The following is a 24,819-nucleotide window of genomic DNA, read 5'->3' on the forward strand; positions in this document are numbered from 1 at the left end:
GCCACCACTGCTGTGTTCTCATTGTCTGGCTTGCTGAGCAGCCGGGGGAGGGGGGCAGCCTGGTAAAATTGCCCTGTGGGTTATCTTACCAGTCCACAGAGAGAGATTGTCTGGACCTGCTTTTGTGTGAATATGGGTTATCTTGTCTTAACTGGGGAGATGACAATGCACTTTACAGCAGACCAGAGTGAGGGCTCTGGTCATCTGGATGGTGACTTTCAGGATTGTTGTCTTGGAAGGACACTTAGGATGTCCACATGCTCCTCCTGGGAGGAGAGAAAGTGGCCTAGGAGCTGCCCTTGACCAAACCCTAACAGAAAAACCAAGAAGTGTGCCAGGGTGGCTCAGTGCTCTAACGCGTGCCACATGTGCCGAAGCTGAAACTTAAACAGATGTCCTCTGTGACCCAGATGGAAAGTTCTGGTTTAGTCCCCAGCACTGAAGACATTTTAACAAATCAAGAACAAAATGCAGGTTCTGACCAGCAGGCCTATGCCCTGATTAATTGCCCAGAGCAGAAGATGGGTATGTGTGCTTCTCGACGTCATGTGGACCATGCCTAAAATTCCAGGGATTGATTCTACATGTGGTACTGAAGTCAGTCCCGGGAGGACTCAGAAGAAACAAGAAGATGCCAACAGTCCTTGGTCAGAACATGATTCAAACCACCAGGGGCGTGGTCTTTCATCCTTTGTTCCTTCCTTTGCCTGTCCACCCCTCCCCCATCTTTTGGTCCAGCTCTCTCTGAGTTGTTTTTCCTTGCCCAGGAAAGCCTTACACAATGAATCTTGATAGATCACATTTTATTAAGGCGAATCCTTGTACCCACTTCTGTGAGCTGCCTAGACCCCCACACCACAAGCTAATTTTCATTTGCACTCTAACTTAATGACAGTGATCCCAATTTGGGTCGGTCTGGGTTGGCTCCGAAGTGCTGTAGATGGAGGCTGGCAGTGTGTGAAGACCCATTATGTCACATCAGGTTTCATTTGAAAGTCTATAAGTATACATTTAAAAAAAAATGAAAACAAACCACTTCACTGTCCTAGGGACATAAATCATGTGTTTTCATTACCTCAAAAGACCAAGAGAAGATGAACTCTAATATTTCAAAGACGACAAGCAATTTATATGAATGAATCACAATCCGAGCCCCATTCTACTGGAGCCAAAAATACAAAAATAGACTGCAGCAAGATTCCAGATGTTCCTCTAACAACAGTGAGTAATCTTATAAATACCTGGGCATTTTGCTAATTTCCAGTTCCCTGGAGGCTTGGAAAGTTGCAGGTAAACGGGAGCGGAGGTTATAAGGCGATACAGGTTCAAAGTGACAGCAGGATACACCTCCCAGTTTGGGAGCCTTGGGACCCTAGAGCCTAAAGGGCAAAATTATTAGCGTTTGATTTAAAAGAGCCAAGAAACCTGGGGTACCGAGGGGTGGCATGGCAGTGTCAGTGGAGAGAGTGATACCAGAACAGATGTCATGGGCAGTGGACGCAGTTTTGGAGATCTGTCTGTTCCTGTGCATGTCACAGGGACAACAGGATTGAAATTCAAGCAAGAGTTAGAACCCCCAGTGGAGATGTCCTTTGGAGTTGAATTTCCTGTATCCAAATCCAGGTTTTACTCCCAAGTGATTTTGTGCTTTGGCTAAGCGCTGTAATAAACACCCACCGAGCCTCAGTTTACTTACCACAACATGTCGTACCTACTTGCTAGAGTGGTCAAATAAATAAGTGGGGTATTGAGCTGCCTCACGTGGGGTGCCGAGGATTGACGTCTTCTATGTACAAACAGCAGACATTGCTGTTCATCAGCTGTGGGGCTGGTCCTAGTTTCAGCAGGCATGTGCTGTGTAGCTCACCTCACGGTCCCTCTGCATCTCATCAGGAGTCGGGTTATCCATGGTTCTCACAGCATCTGCATAAGGATGATTCAGCCCCTTTAGCTGGGGCCTGCATTTGAGTGTGTTCAAAACCCTCTGAGGTTCCCGCTCAGACGTAGCCTTTCCTGGCTTCCTGGCTTTGGGGTGAGCATTCCTTTGAGAGAGACCAACACTCCAGAGTCTTTTTCTTATTCCCAGGCAAAATGTTTCCTGCCTTGACAAGCTCAGATGCCACTTCCCATCCCAGTAAGAAGCCTTCCTGTTGGCTGTTTGAGGTCCCAAGCAGTCTCTTTCTGAATGGTGGCTCTCTCTTTTAGCCAGTATCTTTATGGGTTTTGTTTTCTTCTGTTTTTTTTTTTTTAAACTATACATTACCTTTTATAGCCCTTCCCCTGTGGATAAAATGCAGAGTTTGTCCTAGGCTCACTTTTTAAAATCTCAGTTGGGTGTGTGTTGGGTGTGTGTGTGTGTGTGGTGGTGGTGGGGGGACTTTAAAAGTTTCAGCTATTTCTGGAGGGTTTTTTTAAAATCTGTGTATCCCACCTCTTTGAAGATGTTAATTCTGTTTTGATTCTCTCTTTAATCAGATTTTCTTTCTGAAGCGCTCTTGAGTCTTATTGAAACTGTGCACTGCTATGCCTTTCCCTGAGGAAGGAGAGAGGCAGTCTTTATCTGGCAAAGCTGTCACTCTTCCACCTCCACCCCTCCCCCAACCCTGACACTGCAGAACTGCCACCTCCTCTCTTTCAGGGACTCAGAGGTTGACCCTGGTTCATTTTCTTCTCCTTCTCCTCCACCTGTACTGCAGTGTGCCTCCTACACATGGTGCTTGCATTAAAGCCGAATGACAAAGATAAGGTTATGGCAGTTTGATTTCCTAGGGGTTTTTCAGCTTTATTTTGGTGCTGTCTCTCTAGGCTGATATCATGGAATTTTTAGAAATGTAAGAGCCAAAATTAGAGGCATGAGCTACAAACCAAGCCTATCGCAAGGCAGCTGGGATGCTAGGCCAGTGACTTATAGAGAGCAAGGGTTTGAGTAAAACTCCATGAGAAATGCTCAAGAGGGTTTTGTAGCCACCCACTTTCTTTGTTGTTTTGAAAATGCCTTTGTTCAAGCAAGGCCTTAAACACCTTTGAAGTAAGGAGATAGTTTGGTCAATTTGAACCAAAGTAAGCATGCCATAGCCCAAAACAAATCAAACAAAGAAGCAAACAAACCTAACCAAACAAACAAAAAAACCCAAACAAACAAAAAACAAAAACAAACAAACAAAAAACCCTTCAAATCCAGATGAAGTGGCGGCCTCCAGCAGTCACACAGTGGCCTGAGGAAAATGAGCCAGGACTCTCCCTTGGAAGGCATCAACAGCATCCATGACAGGCAAGCATTCACTGCAGTAGGCAGCCTCGTTGTCAGCTGTGGCCATGGGTGAAGATTGAATCACCTCGAAGGCAGGTCCTGACTAGTTTCTCATCTTGAAGAATGGTTGGGCATCCTGGCAGAGTGAGATGGACTCAGGGTGGCTGTGGCTGTGAGCAAAATACCAACGTGATCTAGCCCTCAGCTTGGTCTGCTCCAATCAATTCTCTTTCCTACAGCTGGAGTGATATTTTACAAACAGAAATTGGACTGTGTCACTGCCCTGATTAAAGTCCGAGCTCCTTCATGTGGCCTGAGAGGTCTAGTGGGAAATTGTCTGAGCTTTTATTTCATTCCAGCCCCCTTCCCAACAGGCAAAGCTTCCTGTAACAATCTTCTTGAACACCCTTTGCCATGCGCATTTCTCTCCTCTCTGTTTCACTTCCTCATCAAGTGTCAGGTGAAACAGTACCTCCACAGGGCGTCTTTCTGCACAGAGCCTCCTTCTGTGGCCCTCTCAGAGCATATAAAGTACTGTGTTAAAAATCTTCTTATCTTTGGCAAAAATTATTAAAGGTGCCATAGGCCGTTAGGTCCAAGGTAGCAATTTGCTCATTACTCTACAGCCAGGCTCAGTAAAGACTAATTCATGTTTTCTTTTTAACTGTTTAAATTCTTGTTTTAAGTTGTGGGTTGGGGCATGTGTACACATGAGGGAAGCTGCCTGTGGAGGGCCGGAAGAGGGCATAGAATCCATAGAAGCCGTAGCTTCAGCAGTGATAAGCCACCACATTTGTGTGCCAGACACTGAACTCTGGTCCTCTGTGAGAGAGTTATGTTTCCTTAACCTTTGAGCCATTATCTTCAGCTCCCAAAGTTGTAGCTCAGACTGCCTTCCAACTCATGACCAGGCTGCCTTCGCCTGCCTGTTCAGCATGTACAGCCACCATGCACCACCACACTGGCTAATTAGGGTTCTTAAAGCTTATGGTTCAATGAGTCTCTCCCTTTCCAACTCCACAGAGACTTAAAAGGTTTCTTCTGTGGTTTCCCCTCTGGATACCCAGCCCATTCCTTACCTAATACAGCCATGTTCGTCTTTTAAGATCTGCTTTCACAAGCTCATTCCTTGAGATAACTCTTTGTCCTACTTGGAAAAGGTTCCCGGATATTGTTATAGGGAGGGCATATGTCTGCATCATGCAAATGCTTTCACAATGCCTGTCTGATGGCCTGCTTGTAACTCAGGGTCTGTGCTGGAAGAACATCTGTGTATATTTTCCATGGTTTCTCAAGAGATGTAGAGGTAGCTAGTGGCTTATTATATCTTTCTACCCCCATGGATACTCTTACACTCAGATTTCATGTGCAGTCATGTTGCCATACTTAAATAAGACGAAGATAGGCAAGTGTGATCCTGCCATGTCTAGAAATGTGAAAACTTTTATGAACAATGCTACCACCACAACCTTTCTTTCTTTCTTTTTTTTTCTTCAAGATAAGGTTTCTCTGTGTAATGGCCCTGGCTGTCCTGAGCTCACACTATAGACTAGACTGGCCTTGAACTCACAGTCACAGAGATCTGCCTGCCTCTTCCTCCCTAGCGCTGGGATTAAAGGCGTGCAGCACCACATCGGACCACAATCTTTCTTAATACCTGGCTTCTCTTATGTTTACAGCCTTTCACTTCCAGCAATTTCTCTACCACCCGTCTATGGTTGTACTAAAGGCTTATCTTGAACAATAACTAAGCTGCTTTCTGTGCTGGCTGGTTTTATGTCACCTTGACACAAGCTATAGTCATCTAAGAGGAAGGAGCCTCAGTTGAGAAAAATGCCTCCTCAGGAGCCATCTGTAGGGCATTTCCTTAATTGGTGATAGGTGGGAGAGGGTCTATCCCATTGTGGGTGGTACCTTCCCTGGGCTGGTGGTTCTGGGTTCTATAAGAAGCAGGCTGAACAAGGCACAAGGAGCAAGCCAGTAAGCAGAATCCCTCCATAGCCTCTGCAACAGCTCGTGCTTCAAAGTTCTGGCCCTGTTTCAGTCCCTGTCCTGGCTTTCTTTGGTGATGAACAGTGATGTGGAACTAAGCATGCTGTTTGATCATAATAATAGTAGTCTCTCTGTCTCTTTGTCTCTCTCTCTCTCTCTCTCTCTCTCTCTCTCTCTCTCTCTCTCTGTCTCTCTCTCCCCTAGTTGTCTGTACATAAAAGAGGTATGGTGTTGGTGCTATGTTTCTTGTCCTTTATCAGAATTTCTGTCACAAGTGGTTATTCTCTGGGACATTCCCTTGGGACACAGATGGGCACAGAGGACTTTGTTAGCTGCTTGATTCTTTCATTCATTTTTGGTACTTTGTTCTCATACCAAGGTTATGGGAGTCTTGTTAACTGTGGGTCTCTCTTAAGACCTTGATTATCCAACAATAACTTATTTATAGCTTGACAGCTCCTTAGGACTGAAAAGAGTCTAATTTTATTTCACTGTATTTTATTGGGAAATAAATCACACCACTAAAAAAAATAAACAGATAAATTAGTTTTCTAGTCACTTGGTGTAGCCTTTTTTTTTTTTTCTGGTTTCTGTAAATTAAGATACTGGGATATCAGTAATTATTGAGGAAAAAAACCCTGAATTTGACTATTTCCAACTTGAAGGTCCTTTCAGCTGACATCATAGCTAATAAGACACTTATGCATTCAAATCCCATGTGAAGCATGTTAAGTGAGGGTGACTCTGACAGATAATTTAACTTCTCTGAACCTCTGTTCTCTAGACTTTAAAATAAAGGTGATGTATACACTTTGATAGTGGAATTACATTTGAATCAAGCTAGTTAAAGCCTTGGAAGGTACAAAGCATTAAGTTCAGAACTGCTGATGCAGGTATAAAGGTTCAAAGTATCAAATGTGAGTCTCAATTAGTAACTATCAGACTCTGAACAAGACTTTACTTTTTTTTTTTTTTTGGTCTTGGATTTTGGCACTGTTTTAACAACCCCATCAACAGTTATGTAACAGTAGTTTGAACAAAATGAACATAAATCAATTTTTGAGAATGTACCCTCCAGAAAAGACTGAACCCTATATTTACAGGTGTGAGGTATTTTAATTTTCATCAGGAACTACTCATAGAAAACAGGTGATGCTCTGACCTCCTTCCCAAAGAGAACTTTGTTTTCTGTTGAGTTGACCCATTATCTTATTGCCTAGGGCCATGTCCCCAGGTGAAAGCACGCAAGTGCTGATTTTTGCATCTGAAAGCAGCCTCTGTCTTAACTCTCCAGTACAGGGTGGAGGAAATCCCTGCAGCATCATTTGGTAACAGATGGATTAAAGCGTGTCTCAGTAAGACACATAAGCAGAGAGGCACTGGACCCATTGATCTCTCGGATGAAAGCCACACTATGTCCCATGGATGCCCAATACATATTAATAGGCCTCAGTTTGGTAGATACAGAACTCCTCTATTTGGGGCATTTACATAGAGTTTCTTCCTTGGTGAGAAGTTAACAATTGATGTCCTCTTCACCCTTCTTGGATTCTCCACTGTGAGACCTCCCTGGGTGTCTTTCTAGAAGAATACTTTCAGCTCAGAATGAGGGCCGGTACAGCAGCTGTTTTGCATCCAACTGTTTGACTTTCGTGCATCTTGCTTTTACCCTCTTCCCTCCTCCCCCCCCCCCCCACCTGCCGACATCAGTGGGCATTCACCTTTCACAGTTTAACTACAGGGCAATTAGACTCTGACCCAGTTGCTCCACTAACCATAATTCTGTTTCCTCTCTTTTAGATATTGATGAGTGTGCGGCTAAGATGCACTACTGTCATGCCAACACAGTGTGTGTCAACCTGCCGGGGTTATATCGCTGTGACTGCGTCCCAGGATACATCCGTGTGGATGACTTCTCTTGTACGGGTGAGGATTAAGACTCAGAGCTGCACTGCTGAGTCATTCTTGCTCTGCGCCATCCCCTGGTCATCACTGTTATATTGAGCATTAAGACTCAGAGCTGCACTGCTGAGTCATTCTTGCTCTGCGCCATCCCCGTGGCATCACTGTTATAGTCTCATGCATAGAGCCCGGCAATTTACCTACAACATTTTGTGCCTGTCTTACTTCAATATTTTCTGTTGAGAAAAGAATAATAATGGAAACAATTTTATCTGCATAATTGGTTTCCACAGCCAGTATTTCTGCCTGTGTGTGTGTGTGTGAACATACGTGCATGGGTATGTGAGTTGAAATTGAGGTCCCAGTTGCCCATGGTAACTCTGAAGGACCAAGAGATAGTAGCTCTAAAAATAGAAAGTGTCACACTATTCTCTTGTCATCATGATGAAATGGGCACTTTTTGCATATAAGAAAATGTAAAGAAAGATACTCATTAGATTGAGAAGGGTGGCAAATGGTCAGAGATTGGGCATTTGGGGGCCAGTCGGGACTATTTGGCGAATGTTTACGTATTGTCAATTTCTCATCTCCTCTCTTTGTGCTCAACACTAGCCTGCAGCTCCACGAGTTTGGGGTCTCTATCTGTAGATGATCAGCACTGACTTTTCGTGTACCTGTTGTATTCTCTCTCTCTCTCTCTCTCTCTCTCTCTCTCTCTCTCTGTGTGTGTGTGTGTGTGTGTTTGTGCATGTGTACACCTTCATCAACTTTATGACTATAACATTATCTTGGCTACAGCATGTTTTAGTTTCTGTGCCCAGGTCTTATCTTTCTCCTAGAATTCTGAATCATACATTCTGTCTGGCATGCAAGTCTCCAAGAATTCAGGTCCTACATAACATATATACAGCAGAGCTCTTAATTTCCTTCCATTTTTGAACATTTTTTTTAATGTTCAATTTTAATTGACAATCACTGTATCATCTGCTCAGTTTTTACAGGTAAGCATTTGAGGGTTGGGCCTGATTCTTTTTCCTCCCTGGGAGCGGTGGTCTTTACTTCTAGTCTTGTCACTAGAAGCTTAGTGACAAACTTGTTGCTGACTCAGTCTTAACCCACTCCCACTGTCCTAAGTCTGTTCCTTTCCGTACATAGCTTTACCATGAGAGTGGAATTATAATACTTGTCTATTCCAACATAATCCATTCTTCATATAGCAGCCAGAACACCTTTTTATATGATTTATTTGTATTTGTGTGTTGTTATTGTTGTTGTTGTTGTGTGTGTGTGTGTGTGTGTGTGTGTGTGTGTTTCAGATACCTAATTTCCAGATGACAATTTACTAGAGAAATTGCCAGGGTTAAAAAGCATCTGTTGCTATCCTAAGAGTCTTGTGTATCATTTTTTTGTGTTGACATTCTTTGTTTCCTAAATCACTGTTGTCTCCATGCCCGATCAGTTATCTACCGTTGCTCCTCACTGTTGGGTTTTGAGCATGCCAAAGTCCCATATGCTTATGTTCCTCTTCTGTGTATTCCATGTAGAACTCATCAGCCATCGCTTGTTAGGTATTTGTTTCAGATCAAACAGAGACATCAGTAGGCGCACACAAAAGTTTAAAGCAACCAATAATTAGTTGAAAAAATATATATATACACAAATAATACATATACACTTTATACATATTGCCACCAGTGTTGGGAAACACAATTACCTAGATAAAGGGGAAATGACCCATGTGCCCACAGAGTTGGTGGCTAATGAGGGCCCAACTTCACATTGAAAACATTTTTATTTACTTGCCACCAGAAATAAACCAACCAGTTTTTGGTGCCTAGGAGGAAGTAGATAATTACTGGATGTTATACTCTCTGTGGTCTTTACTCCTTAAAAAAATAGAAGGACGCTATACCTCCTGTCCAAATGTCTTATCCTAGCAGTCCTTTCAGAAGCCTGCACTTGGAACAGGAGATGCCAAATTGGTCCTCGAGAAGAGCTGTCAAACAGTAAACAGATACACAAACAGAATCCATTCATTTTTACTTGTTTTTTTTTTTTTATTGTTAAATTTTGAAAAACAAATGGACCTTGGGCTGTTAGTACAGTGCTTCCCTGACATGCATAAACAGCAGGGTTCTCTCTCCAGCACTGTATAAAACCAGGTATGCTGGCACATGTTTCTAATTTTAGCACTCCGGAGGTGGAGGCAGGAGGATTGAAGTTGAAGGTCATCTTTGACTAACTACGTAGTGTGTTTGAGGTCAGACTGGGCTAACCCTGCCTACACACACACACACACACACACACACATACACACACACCTACTACGGGGCAACAATATTCTCAAGTCAGCTAGAACTTTCAAGTGTAATTCATTCATTACTTTTGGAGACTCAGGGCTGTCTCACACAACTGTGTATTATACTGAAGAAGTCCCTGGGACATTTGAAGAGGAACTCTACCACAGTTGGCCTTTGACACTGGGATAGGGGTTTCTTGAAAGTGGTGTCCGTCTGGAGCATTCCCTCTCCAGCCTGAGGTTCTTTAGCGGCTTCCTTACGATTTTTTGAAAGGGCAAAAAAGCCAGTATACAGCTTCGTGTGTTGAGGAGAGGTGTTTCTTTTCTGCATCCTCTTTTTAATTTTTGCAGTGGTTGACAGGCTTGATTTACTGGCTTCTGACTTTTCCTTTATCCCCAGCTAAACTCCTCATGCTGTGGCTGTTTGCTAAGATGTTATCATTAGCGATGCAGGCAGGTTTAAAGAGATTCTGGTGATTTACAGCAAACGCAGGTAATGACAGTAGGAGAGGTGCATGACAGTAATGGGTAAGCATTCATTTTCATGCCGCCAAAAACTTCCCATGAAGGCAGGATATAAAGAGAAAAGTAGAGATAACAAATACAACCTGTGATTTCTATTACCTCATGGAAAAGGTTTTTTTTTTATTTTCTTAATATTGGTGTGGAAGAAACCTTGAAGGAAGCACATGTTTGAAATACTCAGATAAAGCTTAAAGGGTTAGATATGAAAGTCCACAAACCTAATGGTTTGAATTAAGTGCCTTATAATGAAGAGAGGTTAGGGGAGTCCTGAAAGCCTTGCAAGAAACGTTAGGTGGTAGGAATGTTGGGGTTGCTTTCTAGAATATGCTTTCAGCACAAGGTTGATGATATACACTTAATTTCCAAATGTCAGATGGTTGGCATTTTCCCATTTAGTACTGCATGCCATGAGAAGTGGAAAGGACATTCCTCAACTTGATAGGAAGGCGCTATGAGTTATCCTTACCGCTCAAGTACAGCCCACGTGTTTGCTTCAGGATGCTTGCAGTTTGTATTTTGAGCTGTTGGGGGGGGGGGGAGACAGGTTACTGGAGTAATTACTTGTTTGGGGGCTTCAGAAGCGGTGATAAAATTGTGGGAATGAAGTGTGTCAGAAGCCTATGGGCTAGCTTTAGTGTAGAAAAGCCTATCACTAATTAAATCCAATAGATTATTAAAAAAAAAAAAAAAGAAGACATGACATGAACGAGAAAGGATTTGGGAGGACTGGAAGGGAGAGTGGATATAATAAAAAATATATTGCAAACATGTATGAAAGTTTGAATTAGTAAATATTTAAAACTAAAATTCCAATACCAACTACTTTAAAGACTATAGAATATGTTCGTTAAAGATATGAAGAGGGGGCTGGAGAGATGGCTCAGAGTCTAAGGATACTACCTGCACTTCCAGAGGGCCTGAGTTGAATTCCCAGCCTTTCTTCTCAAAGGACGCCAAATCATGATTGAGGTTTTTGCCAGCCTGGTGGCACATGCCTTTAATCCCAGCACTCGGGAGGCATATGCAGACAGATCTCTCTGTGAGTGCAAGGCCAGCCTGTTCTACGAAGTGTGTGTCCAAGACAGCCAAGGCTACACAGTGAAACCCTGTCTCAAAAAACAACAAAGAAAAACAAACAAACAAAACTAAACTAAAAGGTATGAGGAATAATTTGTCAATATATTGAATAAAAAAAAGTATAGTGACAATTTTGAAATTTTTATTTAAAAACTATATAAATATTATAAGACTATGTTTTCGTTTTCATTCCACGTGTGGGGATATGGTTGCTTCAGATTGTCCACAGCAGCTGACTACAATTTGCCTTGTGCTCTACCAGGGGCATGACTTGCCAGCTGCAGATAGTCTGTGAGTGTGTGACATTTAAAATTCTGGGGACTTCTCAGAGGGTATATAAATGCTAGGGCCCCAAGAAGGAAGGTCAGCTCCTTGTGGTTGCTTTTGGTTGGTTGTTGGTTGTTGGTTGTTGATTGCTGTTGGCCATGGTTTAAGCAAGTGTGTACAAAGAAGAAACAACAATACCAAGAAACTAGATTTCCTCGGGCTGGGTGTGGTGGCACACACCTTTAATCCCAGCACTTGGAAGGTAGAGGCAGGCAGATCACTGTGAGTTCGAGGCCAGCGTGGTCCCGGTCCACAGTAGTCCAGGACAGGCAAGGCTACACAGAGAAACTCAGTCTTGAAAAACCAAAAAGAAAGAAAGAAAGAAAGAAAGAAGCCGGGTGTGGTGGCGCACGCCTTTAATCCCAGCACTTGGGAGGCAGAGGCAGGCGGATCGCTGTGAGTTCGAGGCCAGCCTGGTCTACAAAGTGAGTCCAGGATGGCCAAGGCTACACAGAGAAACCCTGTCTCGAAAAACCAAAAAAAAAAAAAAAAAAAAAGAAAGAAAGAAAGAAAGAAAGAAAGAAAGAAAGAAATTAGATCTCCTGACCAGGCATATCAAATTTGCCCCCAAGGAATCAGATGTTGCCCCTAATCAGTGGGAAGTAGTCTAATGATAAGATAGTCCCACTTCCGCCCTTGGCTTTATTCAGGGATCTCTTTCCTTTCCTCTTTTCCTTTTTTCTCTTATATCTAGTGTAAGGGGTTGAAAATGTGGAGAAGCCTAGAAGAATAAGGAACCTACAAAGTAGCAATACCCACTACAGGAACCGGCACAGCAAGGCACACATCTCTGGATATCTAACTGCCCACCTAGAAGGTCTGCTTATCTTAAAGAGATATTTGCCTTTTATTTTGACTTGTTGGTCTGATTTTTGCCTCTCATTTTCCTTCCTTTATTTAAATAGACAAGGGGATTCGATTGTCCAATAACCCTCCCAAAGCAGGAAAGTGACGGTACCCTACTAAGTAGCAGTCCAAAATCCTAACTGGTTAGGGCAGAGATTGCCAGTCTTCACCTCAGGTAGATACATGCGAAACATCCTTAAAAGACAGTTAGTGTTCTCCTTTGAAATTTTGATTTCTTTGGGGATCAAGGGTGTGAATGAACCTTTTCCCTTTTGGGCAAACATCTATGTGTGCAGTCAAGGTTGGGAGTCCCTGCTTCGGCAGGGAACAGAGGAAGCTGGCATGTGGAGAGAGAAAGAAGTAAGAAGGATAGATAATTGTGATTTACACTGTAGTTAAAAAAAAAAAAGTTATCTTAAAATAGTGATGTCAGACATGGAGTTGGGAAGGTAGTAAAATCTGAAACTCAAAACAGTTTTTAGAGGAAGGCCTTGCCTTCAAGGCTGTACTTTGAAATGAATAAGACACAGGAAAGAAAAGAGCCATGTGCTATCCTGGGAGGGGGGGACAGGTCCAGCATCTTAAGGCGTGTCCTGGATGTCCTGATAGAACAAGCTGGGTGCCTCCATAGTGACTACTGTGCTGTATGTGTCAGACTGAATGTTCTATGACAACACCTTGGGTATTTGAAGTCTTGTAGAGCTGACATGACCCAAAAGAAGTGCAGAGTGTCCACGATGCCCAGGGAATTGCCATAGAAGACTCGGGGATTTTTAAATATTATAGAACTCTGCATTATTGCACACCTTTAGACTGGGAATCTCCATTTATCACAAGTGAACAAAGTCAATATCAGAAAAGACGCAAAGAACATCACAGTCTCTCTTACGAGGGACTGTGTGGAGGAGAAAATTATTGCACAGTCTAGAAATTAGGCTATTTTAGTTTTCCATATGTAATACTGGAAAATTCAGTGTTAATATCATGCTGAGATTAATTCAGTCTGAAAAAAAATGCATGTCAGAGAGGCCATCAGAGAGTGTTTAGCTGCAATTCTTACACTGGAAGTCATTTTGAAGGACGTGGCCACTGTTGGGCTTCTTTGTTGCTTTAAGTGGAGTTCTTTTTCACTCCAGTCTGTGTTATGAAGGAGCCGAATCACGTGGGCCACTGTAGAGCAACCAGGACAAATGATGGAGCTCACCCCTGGGGCGTTTGTGCACAAACCTATTAAGTACGGTGCTGCCCTTGACCCAAATTCATCATAAAGGCTTGTGAATATTTCTGTCCTGCTATTGTTGGAGTTGTTCTTTTCAAACTGACAATTAAGCTTCACATAAAGGGGTTTGATTAAGGGTGCTCCAGCACTTAAGGACTGTATAGGCTGGGTTGTAGACCCACCACATCTGCAGCTAGGTCATGCAACGAGTAGGTGTTTCTCTCTAACCACCTAACTTTTCAGCTTATATTCTTTATTTCCATCCTAAGTATGTATGTATGTATGTATAGATACACACACACACACACACACACACACACACACACACACACATATATATATATATATATACATATATATATATATACACACACACACAGTGTGTGCATGTATTATCACATGTATATGTGTGTGTTTGAATTATCTGTCTATGGGAGGGGAGAGAGAGAGAGAGAGAGAGAGAGAGAGAGAGAGAGAGAGAGAGAGAGAGAGAGAGAGAGAATAGAGAATATGAATTAATGTGTATTCAGGCAATTTTAACTGAATAAATCAAAAGAAAAAGACAACCGAAACCACATCCCGTGTCTCGGGAGGCAAGCTCACTCACACGTGGCTTCACCATCAATTCAGCTGTTTCGTTTCATCTTCACTATACAAATTCTTCCCGATTTTTGTTCTGCTTCTGCATTGTGATAGTTTGGAACTTGATCACGTTCTTCTTGTAGTCTCAGCAGTAACAGAACTTTTCTAAGCACAAGAGCTGAACTCAACCATGCCCCAAACTCACAAAGGAAAGAACAATCCCTTCCTTCCTGCCCCTCCTTTGGGCTCAGAATGTCTTTATCTGAAGCACTACCCCAGTAGATTTACTTCAGGGCCCTACTTACAAAAAAAACCAGTTTGGTGCACCAGTTTATAAAATATATCTTGAGGAGGTGGAGAGAGTTGCCTTGAATGAGGATTTATCATCTTGTGCCTAGGGCAGGTAACAGTTTTTTTTCTGTAGCCAACTTCCTAACAACAAGGTATGTTATGTTGTCAAGGAAGGGGAAGATTTGTGTGTGGGTAGCATGTATATGAGAGAGTGCATGTGTGTTTCTGTATGTACATATGTGTGTGTGCGCGCGCATGTGTGTGTGTGTGTGTGTGTGTGTGTGTGTGCTTAGATCCACAATTTTGTAGGACAACTGACAGTGTGTGTTAGAGTATGCTCAAACTTTGAATAAGATGTTCAAGGTTACAAATAGTGAAAATAGCAATCTTCTTGAAACGATATGTGACTGTCTGTGGATGGACGTATAGAGGGGTATTTCATATGCTCATAATCATCAGGAAGTAGGCATTTTTATACCTTGCTTTGTGAATATAAATTGAGACAACCTTTCTTGCCGGCCATTTGATGAATCTATCAGAAGCAACTTATTTATAGCACCTCATTTCCAAGAGCCAGTCTGTCACAATTATTTATATAAGATTTTCATTGTGGCCACTCATTTTATTAATTGTTTACAAGAGGGGAAAAAAAAGACTGGAAATAGTGTAAATATGCAGCAATGGAGATTGTTGTATACATATAATGGGATGCAATAATATTTAAGGGACAGTTTATTGTCAATAGAAAATTCACACTATGTAGGATGATGAGATTTAAGGCAGGGCATATTGTTTTTTAAATTAAAATTAACAAGCAGAAGTTATGGCTGTACATACTCAGACATGGATACAGACACAGATTGGAATGTCTTTAATGTAAGTAGATACTATAGAGTAACTGAGTGGCTACCATTTTTTTCTTTGTTTTTACACATTTTAAATAATTTCTACAGATAAGGATATAAGGTGTACCTGTGTTTTGCTATCAGAAAACATGAGATTAAGATATTAGAAAACTAAAAGGCGATAAAAGCTGGCACTTACCATTTCCACTTCGAAGTCTCTCAAGTGTTATCGGATTTCTTAATTGATGTTTTTAGCTCCATAGTGTTAATTTCTTCCATCCTTAATCACATGGTTTATGGATCTAAGCTGAATAGATTAAAAGGCCATGGTATGTTTTATCTAACTCCAGTGGAAGCTGGCATGTGTTTCTCTGTATGTGCATCTGGAGTCTCATGGTGCACTTAGTCCATTCATTGACTCAGTGGCTTGTCAACAACAGAAATGGATGCCTCACCATTCAAGCTGGAAATTCCAGATCAAAGCAACTGCAGGGTATTTCTTCCTAGTGAAGGCGAGTTTGTCACATGATTTTCACATGGTCTGAGAGGTGAGGGACCTTCCCGGGATGCCTTGTATAAGAGCACAGATGACCCATTTGCATCCCAGAGGCTTTCCCTCCAAATGAATTCCTGGATGGAGCAAACATCCCCCTTACTACAGATGCTGTCTTTGTCCTTTAGTATCTGGTACTCAACATCATGTCCTACCACTTTATATGATACAAGCTCTTCCTGCATAGTTTCTGAAATCAGAGGGTTTGCCCAGGGTTTTCAGGACCAAGGTTAAGACAATAGCAGAGGCACAAAAGACCAAGAATTTCCTTAGTAAGCTGGCCTTTAAACCAGGATCAGGAAATAGCTCCTGTCAATGGTTCACCAAATAAATTGTGCCAAGCCAATATATAGTTTTTTTCCCCCTTTGTTGGATCTTGGAAGGTTAAAGTTTCAGTCAAAGGAGTTGGGCTTACGAATTAGGCTTCTTCTGAAAAGAAATTCTTTTAAAAAATGAGAATTTTACAAACTATTACTTTTTTAATTCTGTGATTCTGTAAAAATTGGCTCCTGACCTCTAGGAGTTTATGGTCTCTTTGGGGGACATAAAATTTACACTTAAGGAGAATAACTTTATAGGGCATATAACTGGCCGCTAAATTGTGAGATATGGGCGATAAATGCCAGAGAACATGGATACCAGGAGGAAGAAGGAATTAATTACTCAGATGAGAAGAGAGTGTGCTTTCCTCCTTCCCACGGGGAGTCTGACCTCTTTGGGTTTGATATTAGGTGGGAGTTTAGGTGAAAGCAATGAGAAATAATGGGATGGAAGGGCTTTAGAACTAGGGCCATTTGTGTTTGCTACTATCTGGAGATGAGTTACATAGAAATGAAAAGACCATGTGGGCTGGAGAGGTGGCTCAGCCATCAAGATTACTTGCTGCTCTTCCAGAGGATCTGAGGTTGGTTTCCAGCACCCACCACAGGCAGTTCACAACACTGTGTATCTTCAACTCCAGGGCATCCAACACCCTCTTTGGCTTCCATGGGTATCTACACACACACACACACACACACACACACACACACACACACACACACACACACACCTCTTATTAAAGAGAGCAGAAAGCACTGGAAGGAAACAGGCCTAGATTCCTGCCCTGACCTCAACACCCACCAGCCTGAAACTGAACTGAACACAGGAAAGCAGACTCCTCTTTCTTCTAGAATCTTGCAGGGGCCATTTGCAAGGCACTTGAAAGAGCACCCACTGGAGCTGTGAAAATGTTAATGTGTGTCATCTGCTTAGGGAACAGTAGCCATCCTTAGGATGAAGGGTTAAACTTGTAAGCTTTGGGCGTGGGCCTGTGCCTAGAATTTATGCTTCACTTTATCACCTTAAGAGGAGTGAGATTTGAAGATCTGCATGTGATAGAGGCTGTCCAAGACTCACTCACTTTAGGTCTTGAACTCGAACCCTAGGGCGTGCTTCCCACATTTCCTTTTGCTCAGCATCAAGCTCTTGAAATACTTCGCATTATCTTCAGAAAGCCTGTTAATGTCCAGAGTTCTTTGTAACTATGTTGAACACATTCCTGTAGTGAAAGGAAACCCTTGCCTTCCAGAACCCTGAGTTTGTAGGTTGTGGTGGAGAGAACATTGAGAAATGGGCTCTTTAGAAATTTACTTGGTCCCCAGAAGGGAAGTCCCTTGAACTCTGAGCAGCTTTAGTATCTCCCAGTTAGTCCTTGAGGGTCGCCATGGGGCAAAGTGATTTCAAAAGATGGATGAAAGGCCATGAGCTTGGTGGAAGTTGGACAACAGGATGAGGGTTGGTTTCAGGGAAATGTCCTTGGGGGGACTTAGAGCACACAGACAGGGTATACAGAAAGCAGACATCAGCAGAGTCACAAAAGACTTTTCTTAATCATGGCAGTAATGTATGAGTACTGTAGGAACACTACGAAGCAAAAAGGGATGAGAAAAAGAAAACCATCCACAACTGAACCAGTGGAGATACCCCAGCATTCTGAGTATTGCTTTCCTGGTAGCTCTTTAAAAATTCATGGTTCTCTATACAGCAGGGAGGGGGGGGGAAGCATGTTGTAACAGCTGGGTAATATGTTTTAAGCTTAACTTATTTCATAAGCATATCCTAAATTGGCCAAGTTCCTGTAAGGGTAGAAGTATTAATGATTGAAAATATTCTCCCTTAAGGTGGCTGCATCGTCTTAGCTTTTCTTTTTTTTTTTTCTTAATTCATTCATATTACATCTCAATTGTTATCCCATCCCTTGTATCCTCCCATTCCTCCCTCCCTCCCGCTTACCCTCTACTCCCCTCCCCTATGACTGTGACTTGGGGGGGGACCTCCTCCCCCTGTATATGCTCATAGGGTATCAAGTCTCTTCTTCGTAGCCTGCAATCCTTCCTCTGAGCGCCACCATGTCTCCCCATCAAGGAGGCGTGGTCAAATATGGTGCACCCGAGTTTGTATGAAAGTCAGTTCCCACTCTCCACTCTCCACTCAACTGTGGAGACTGTCCTGTCCATTGGTTAGATCTGGTTCAGGGTTCAAAGTTTACTGCACGTATTGTCCTTGGCTGGTGCCATACTTTGAGCAGAACCCCTGGGCCCAAATCCACCCATCATAATGTTATTCTTGTAGGTTTCTAGGACCCTCTGGATCCTTCTATTTCTCCATTCTCCCATACTTCTCTCACCAAGAGTCCCAGTAGGATGTTCTCCCCTCTGTCCCACTTTCCTGATAAGTGAAGGCTTTCATGGGACATGCCCCTTGGGCTAGTGTCCAGATATAAGTGAGTATACACCATTTGAGTCTTTCTGCTTCTGGGTTAACTCACTCATTATGATCATTTCTTGTTCAATCCATTTGTCTCAGCTTTTCTTACACCAGAAGAAGGCTGACATCCAATCACCTCTCTGGTTCCACAGGACACCCGCCAGCCTTGTTTCCCACTCTGTTATGACAGCCTTCGTTTCCACTCCATTTAGATGAGAAGTGAGTCACAGACAAAGTTGAGCCACACCAGTGCAGCAAATGCACGCGCTTAGCCCATGAATAATTGCTAATGAGTGACAGCTTCCCTGTGGTATTTACTTAATCACGTTTTAAAGAAGGGTAACATATTAAATACCCAAATGCTGTGTGTGTGTGTGTGTGTGTGTGTGTGTGTGTGTGTGTGTGTATAAGTGGGTGTGCTTGCCTTTGTGTGCATGTGTAAAGAAGTCATAGACAGTCTGCCAAAAAAAAAAAAAAAAAAAAAACAGGAAAACAAGCCAAACCAATCAAACAAACAAACAAACAAAAAACCCAAAACCAGGATAATCTGATATGACAATTCATGATGTGCCCTAAACGATCAAAACTAGTTTCTAGATGAGATACTTTTACCCCAGTATTGACCACAGCAGTACTTGTGAAAGATGCAGGTGTCCAGGGGCTCACCAGAAGGGGAACGGACAAGCAAAATGCAGGTACAGTATGGCTGGTACCCTTGAAAGGAAGGCAGTTCTGAAGCGCATTACAGCAAGGATGAAAGTCTAGGGCAGACTGTGTGGAGTAAGCCCGCCGATGGCAGGTGAGCACTGTGATTCCAGCTGTGGGAAGCAGCCAGAGCAATCAAACTGCTAGAGGCAGAAAGTACAAGGGCCATGGAGGGCTGCGAGCTGGCAGACAACACAAATGAGCATGATGCCACTGAATGGTACCCGGGAAAATGGTGAAAATGTTCAATTTGGCTGTGTGGATTTTCACACTTTACAAATTAGAATAAAACTGTCCCCAGGGAAAGATTTCTCCCTAAAGGTCTAGAAACCAGACTTACCACTGCTCTCCTTGTGAGTTTGTCACATATTGGTCATCAGCTTCTTTTTAAACTCCAATTGTGCTTTATGGATTCCTGGCTTTGCTTATTCATCTATTAAATAGCCACTGAGAATGTTCTATCAGGTGCAATTATGGGTGGCAGGGATATGCCAGTAAATGAAAGAAACAAAATATAGCTTTGAGTAATGCTATGTCCTAGCTGGGGGAGGGGACACGGCAAACCAGGAGACACTGAGTATACTGTGCTGGAAGAAGACAAGCTCTGTGCAGAAGGACACGCTGAGGAGGTGGGAGATGAGCTGCAGGGATGTACTTGGAATGGCCTGGACAAATCTCACTGATGATGCATGGTAGACGTGAAGGAGCAGGGCCCGCTGCTGCGCTGAATGTGATGTGCCCTGTGTGGAAATCACAGGCTGTGTGCTGCGCCATGGAAATCGTATACTGTACGCCACGCTGTTAATATTGTACACTGTACGCTGCACTGTGGAAATCACACATGTCACAGGATTTAGAGTCCTCATCTCAGATCCCAGTCTGTCTCAGGCTAGTCATTTCACCTTTGTGAACCTTGATGCCATCCTCCATAAAACATAGGAAATGATAGTTTCCCCAAAGGAGTTGGGAAACTGATCATAAAGCACATTTGTAAAGTGGAAAATAATAACCGTTATTCTTAGGTTATTTACAATGGGGTAGATACATTAAAAATCTGCATACGTACACACATACAAGGACACAAAGATGCACCTGCACACATGGACACTTAACTGGATAGTCACCTGCACACATATGCACCCACACAAATATATCTGTACACACTTGCATCTGCATGCACCTGCACATCCATGCACCTACATACATGTGTACCTAACTGTATATTTACCTGCACACATGTGCACCTACACAAATATACCCATACACATTTACATCTGCATGCACATGAACATACATGCACTTGCATACATGTAAACTTATACAGCTGTGCCCCTTCACACAAATGCACCTGGACACATACAATAGTGTGCACCCCCCACCCCCACAAAGAAAGGATCTGCAAAACAGACTCTCCTAGATAATTTCCAGTATCTGCCTTTTACTGTGATTTTCCCTGTTTATAGAATAGGACTTCAAATAGTCATCTCCTCAGAGACTAGGGGTTAAATATGGAAACTTGTTAAATCAATAAACTGCAATCGGCCCTTCTGGAGCCCACAGACTTCTCTGGTTCTCTCTGATGGACTGAATCACATGAGATCCAAGGCCTAGGAGAGTGACAGATTCCGGGTGAGCCCCGTTTTCCCAGGGCTTGTGGATGACAGAAGCCAGCCACCGGGTAAATGGGCCACTACTGTATTTTTCTTCTAAATAGAAAGCAAGGCTTCAGTGGCCCTGGCCATTACCAGACAATATCCCTTTTAGAAGAGGAATGAAGTCGAGGAAGGAGTATTTCACACCCAGCATGTAGGAAATTCAGTGCCGAAACCCTATTACTGATAACAAGGCCTTCACATTTAATCCGACAGGGCAACTGCGGCAGGTCCAGTGCCCAGGCCAGAAAATCTCTAAGCAACCAGGCAGCTGAAAGAGCCCTGCTTCTCCCTTCCCCCTGTATTTTTACTTCTGTAATTTTTCCATTTTTCTTTGCTGTTGCTAAATAAGTCAGAAAAGAAAAGAAGTCTCAAGTCCTGGCTTCTTGTTACAGAGGACAAACACATTAAGAGACTCATGCCCGGACATCTGCAGGGTCTTGGAAGTTGAGCGTTTCATGTTTGTTGAGTAGAATCAGGGCTTTGCAATCCATTTGGCTTTCTTTTCTTTTTTTTTTTTTTTTGTGCCAGAAATGAAGTTAGCGCTCCAGTTCTGAGAGACTCATAGAAGGGGGGGGGGGTCTCTGCAGGTTCTTAATATGTGCTCAGCAACAGGTCTTACACTGGTGGGCCTAGGGTCTTAGAAGGCCCATTCATATGGACTTAGAAGGAGAGAGCTGCAGAGATCATCTAACGACATCAGCACGTTGTCTTGGACTCCAGATAGATGGGCATGACCAAGGGGATCACACCGAGCATCTGGGACCCAGCTTTGCCTGGCACCAGAGGTGAGGTGCCAGGAAGCTTCTTGTTGGAACCTCCCCATTCACAACGAGGATGTGTTTCTATACCTTGGTATCTACCCATCATTTATTCACTTCTGAAAGTTATCTCTAGTAGAAGGGAAATATTAATACCATATGCACTAACAACATAAGCATATAACATAGAAGTAAACTCAGAAATAAACTTCAATGTAATCCAATGTATTTGGATTATTCATCATCTTAGGGTTTTTTTACTGCCATGACCTTGGCAGCTCTTATAAAGAGAAACATTTAACTGGGGCTGCCTTACAGTTCAGAAGCTTACTCATTATGGCGGCATGCAGACAGACATGGCGTCGGAGACATAGCTTAGAGAACTACATCTGGATCCTCAGGCAGCAGGAAGAGAGGGTGACACTGGGCCTGACTGCAGCTTCCTAAACCTCAAAGCCCAACACTAGTGACACACTTCTCCAACAGTAGGCCACACCTACTCCAATAAGGCCACACCTACTCCAATAAGGCCACACCTACTCCAATAAGGCCACACCTCTAATAATGCCACTCTCTATGAGTCTAGGGGGAGGGGCATTTTCTTTCTTTTTTATTTATTTAAGTTTATTTTAAAAAATTTATTCACTTTATATCCAATTGTAGAACCTTCCTTCATTCCTCCCAGGCCCATTCTCCCTCGGTCTTTACCCCCTATACCACTCCCCTCAGACAGGGGAAGACTTTCTCCCCTATCAACTGACCCCAGCCTATCAAGTCTCATCAGGAGTGCCTGCATCCTCTTCCTCTGCGCCATGGTAAGGCAACCTCTCCAGGGGGAAGTGATCAAAGTGCAGGCAACAGAGTCCATGGCTGAGATAGCCCCTGCTTCCCTTTATAGGGGACTCATAAGGAGACCGAGCTGGCTATTGGCTACATCTGAGTGGGGTCCTAGGTCCTCTCCATGCAGGGTCCCTGTTTGGTACCCCAGTCTCTGCTGGCCTCCTTGGACCCAGATTTGTTGATTCTGTTGGTCTTCTCGTGGAGCGCCTGTCCCCTCCGGGCCCTTTTATTCCCCCCACTGTAGGACTCCCTGTGCTCTGCCCAAAATTTGTCTGTGAGACTTAGCTTCTGCTTCGATCCCCTGCTGGGTGGAGTTCAAGCCACCACATCCATGTAGAAGCAACATTACTGTAAGTATATCAAGCAAATAATTGGGGTTACCAGTTGTGCTGGGAACTTGCCCTAACTTAGAACCAAAAGGGGAGAGCCATGTGGCATTACTTAGATCAGGCTGGCCTGTGAGCATGTTCATGAGGGACTGTCTTGATTGTTAATTGGAGTAGGAAGGCCTACCCATTATGGTGGCACCTTTCTATAGGTAGGGGATCTCAAATTGTGCAGAGAGGAGAAAGCTAGCTGAGCAAAAGCACCAGGAAGGCAAGGATCTGTGTCTTTATTCTCCCTCTGTTCTGGACTGTGGCTGTGGTGCTCTAAGTTCCTGCCTTGACTTCGCCACTAATATAGAGTGTAACCTGGAATCATTTGCCTGGTAAACACTTTCTTTCCTAAGATGCTTTTTTTCTAGGATACATTACAGCAACAGAAGTGAAACTAGGACACCCAGCATGGTGAATGCTGCGTGTTTGCAAAGCTAATGAGAAGAAAGGAGTTGGCGTTGCGCACAAGACCTGTTGTGATCCAGCATCCACATACTCCACGGCATCCAGTGTGTGATTTCACCTTCCAGGCTTCAGTTGTATCTCCTGCTGGAGAATATTAGATTACAGACTTTCAGAAAGCTCAGGAAACTCACCTCTTTAAAAACATGTTTTTCACCACTTCATCCACAGTGATGGTTTTAATGAGAAACACTTGTTCTTTTTTTTATATAAAGATTTATTTATTGTATGTGAGTGCTAGATCTGCAGAAGAGGGCATCAGATCACATTATAGATGGGTTTTGAGGCACCATGTGGTTGCTGGGAATTGAACTCAGGACCTCTGGAAGAGCAGGCGGCACTCTTAACCACCGAGCCATCTCTCCAGCCCCTGTTCTTTTGTTTTTACTTAAGTAGACACCCACAATCATTTTGAGCATCAAACTCTGTTTGATTTATACAACTTTACTTTAAAGTCCCTTTCAGTCTTTCTGTAAAGCTTGTACACAGGCATTTAAAGGGAGCCCAAGACCATCAGCCCTGACAGTGCTTACTCTTTAGCTGTGTTTGTCCTCCCTAATAGTCCCTGAACTTTTGCATACTGACTCAGGCTGTAATGATGGCAGGCACTTGTCCCAAAAGTGATAAAGGGCCTCCTTGGTAGCTTGAGGGTATGGTTTCTGGGATGGAGTATTGGAGGCTTAGGCTAGCAGGAATGCTGTCCTGCTGAGACTTGATGCTTGTAAGCACTGGTTAGCATTGTCCTTGCTGTTTGTCTAATTTGCTGACCTACAGGGTCAGAGTGGCTATGTACCTGCTGCTGATGTGATGATTCTGGTACCAGTTATAAATACTGGCCTTTGTGGAGAGAGGTTGGGAAATAATGGTGACTATGGGGAAAATAGTATTGGAACATCTGCTGCCTTCTAGGCTTAGATTGGCATTGCTTTGGACAAAGGGCATCACTTATTTCTTTTATTCTTTAATGTGTGGTGAGTGCATCTGTGCTTAGAGTTTCTGAAGTCTGTATCTAAGTGTTGTGAATGATGAAGATCAGAGAGAAGGCAGCTCCTCAGCCAGCGGGGCTAGGAAAACGTCTTTGGCGCTATGAAATGGGATTTTGTTGTTTGGGTGGTGAAACTGTTAAGTTTAGACCACAGTTCAGGGCTGGGTGGAGCCTGAACATGAAAAAGAAGAAAGGCTTGAGAGCTATTTAGGCATGCCCTCTTAGATATTTTGGCCTTTAATCTTCTGCAGAGAAGAGAGTCCTTCAAAAGATGGAGCACCCTTGAAATCCATCTGTACATCTTCAGCGCCTTTGCTTCCAAGTCCCTAATTTTGACAAGTCTGATAATCATGTAGTCAACAGTACATATTTGTTGAGTGTCAACGATGTTCCAGATCCTTCTTTGCACTAAGGATATGATGGTCAGGGGGAGAGGATCCCCCCCTCCCTTATGTCAGACAGTCTCTAGAGGCGTCTACTATATTTGTACTTAGCTCACACATCCTGACTATGGAGATGGCCTGGGTACAAGCAACATTCTGGTCCAGCCTGCCGTATCCATGGAAAGGGGAGTTTGCAGG

General features: G+C 43.2%; 1 protein-coding gene across 2 annotated transcripts in view; it reads left to right on the forward strand.

Moving 5' to 3' along the window:
* Window positions 1–24,819, forward strand: part of NELL1 (neural EGFL like 1) — an 843,592-nt gene that overhangs the window by 433,271 nt on the left and 385,502 nt on the right. For both annotated transcript variants that reach the window (XM_084773584.1, XM_084773585.1), the window contains exon 13: window positions 7,043–7,168. In XM_084773584.1, coding sequence (XP_084629710.1) covers window positions 7,043–7,168 — 126 coding nt within the window. The remainder of the gene's footprint in view (window positions 1–7,042; window positions 7,169–24,819) is intronic.

The sequence above is a fragment of the Acomys minous genome (genome assembly GCF_964271855.1).
Source record: "Acomys minous genome assembly, chromosome: 2".
Taxonomy (NCBI): Eukaryota; Metazoa; Chordata; class Mammalia; order Rodentia; family Muridae; genus Acomys; species Acomys minous.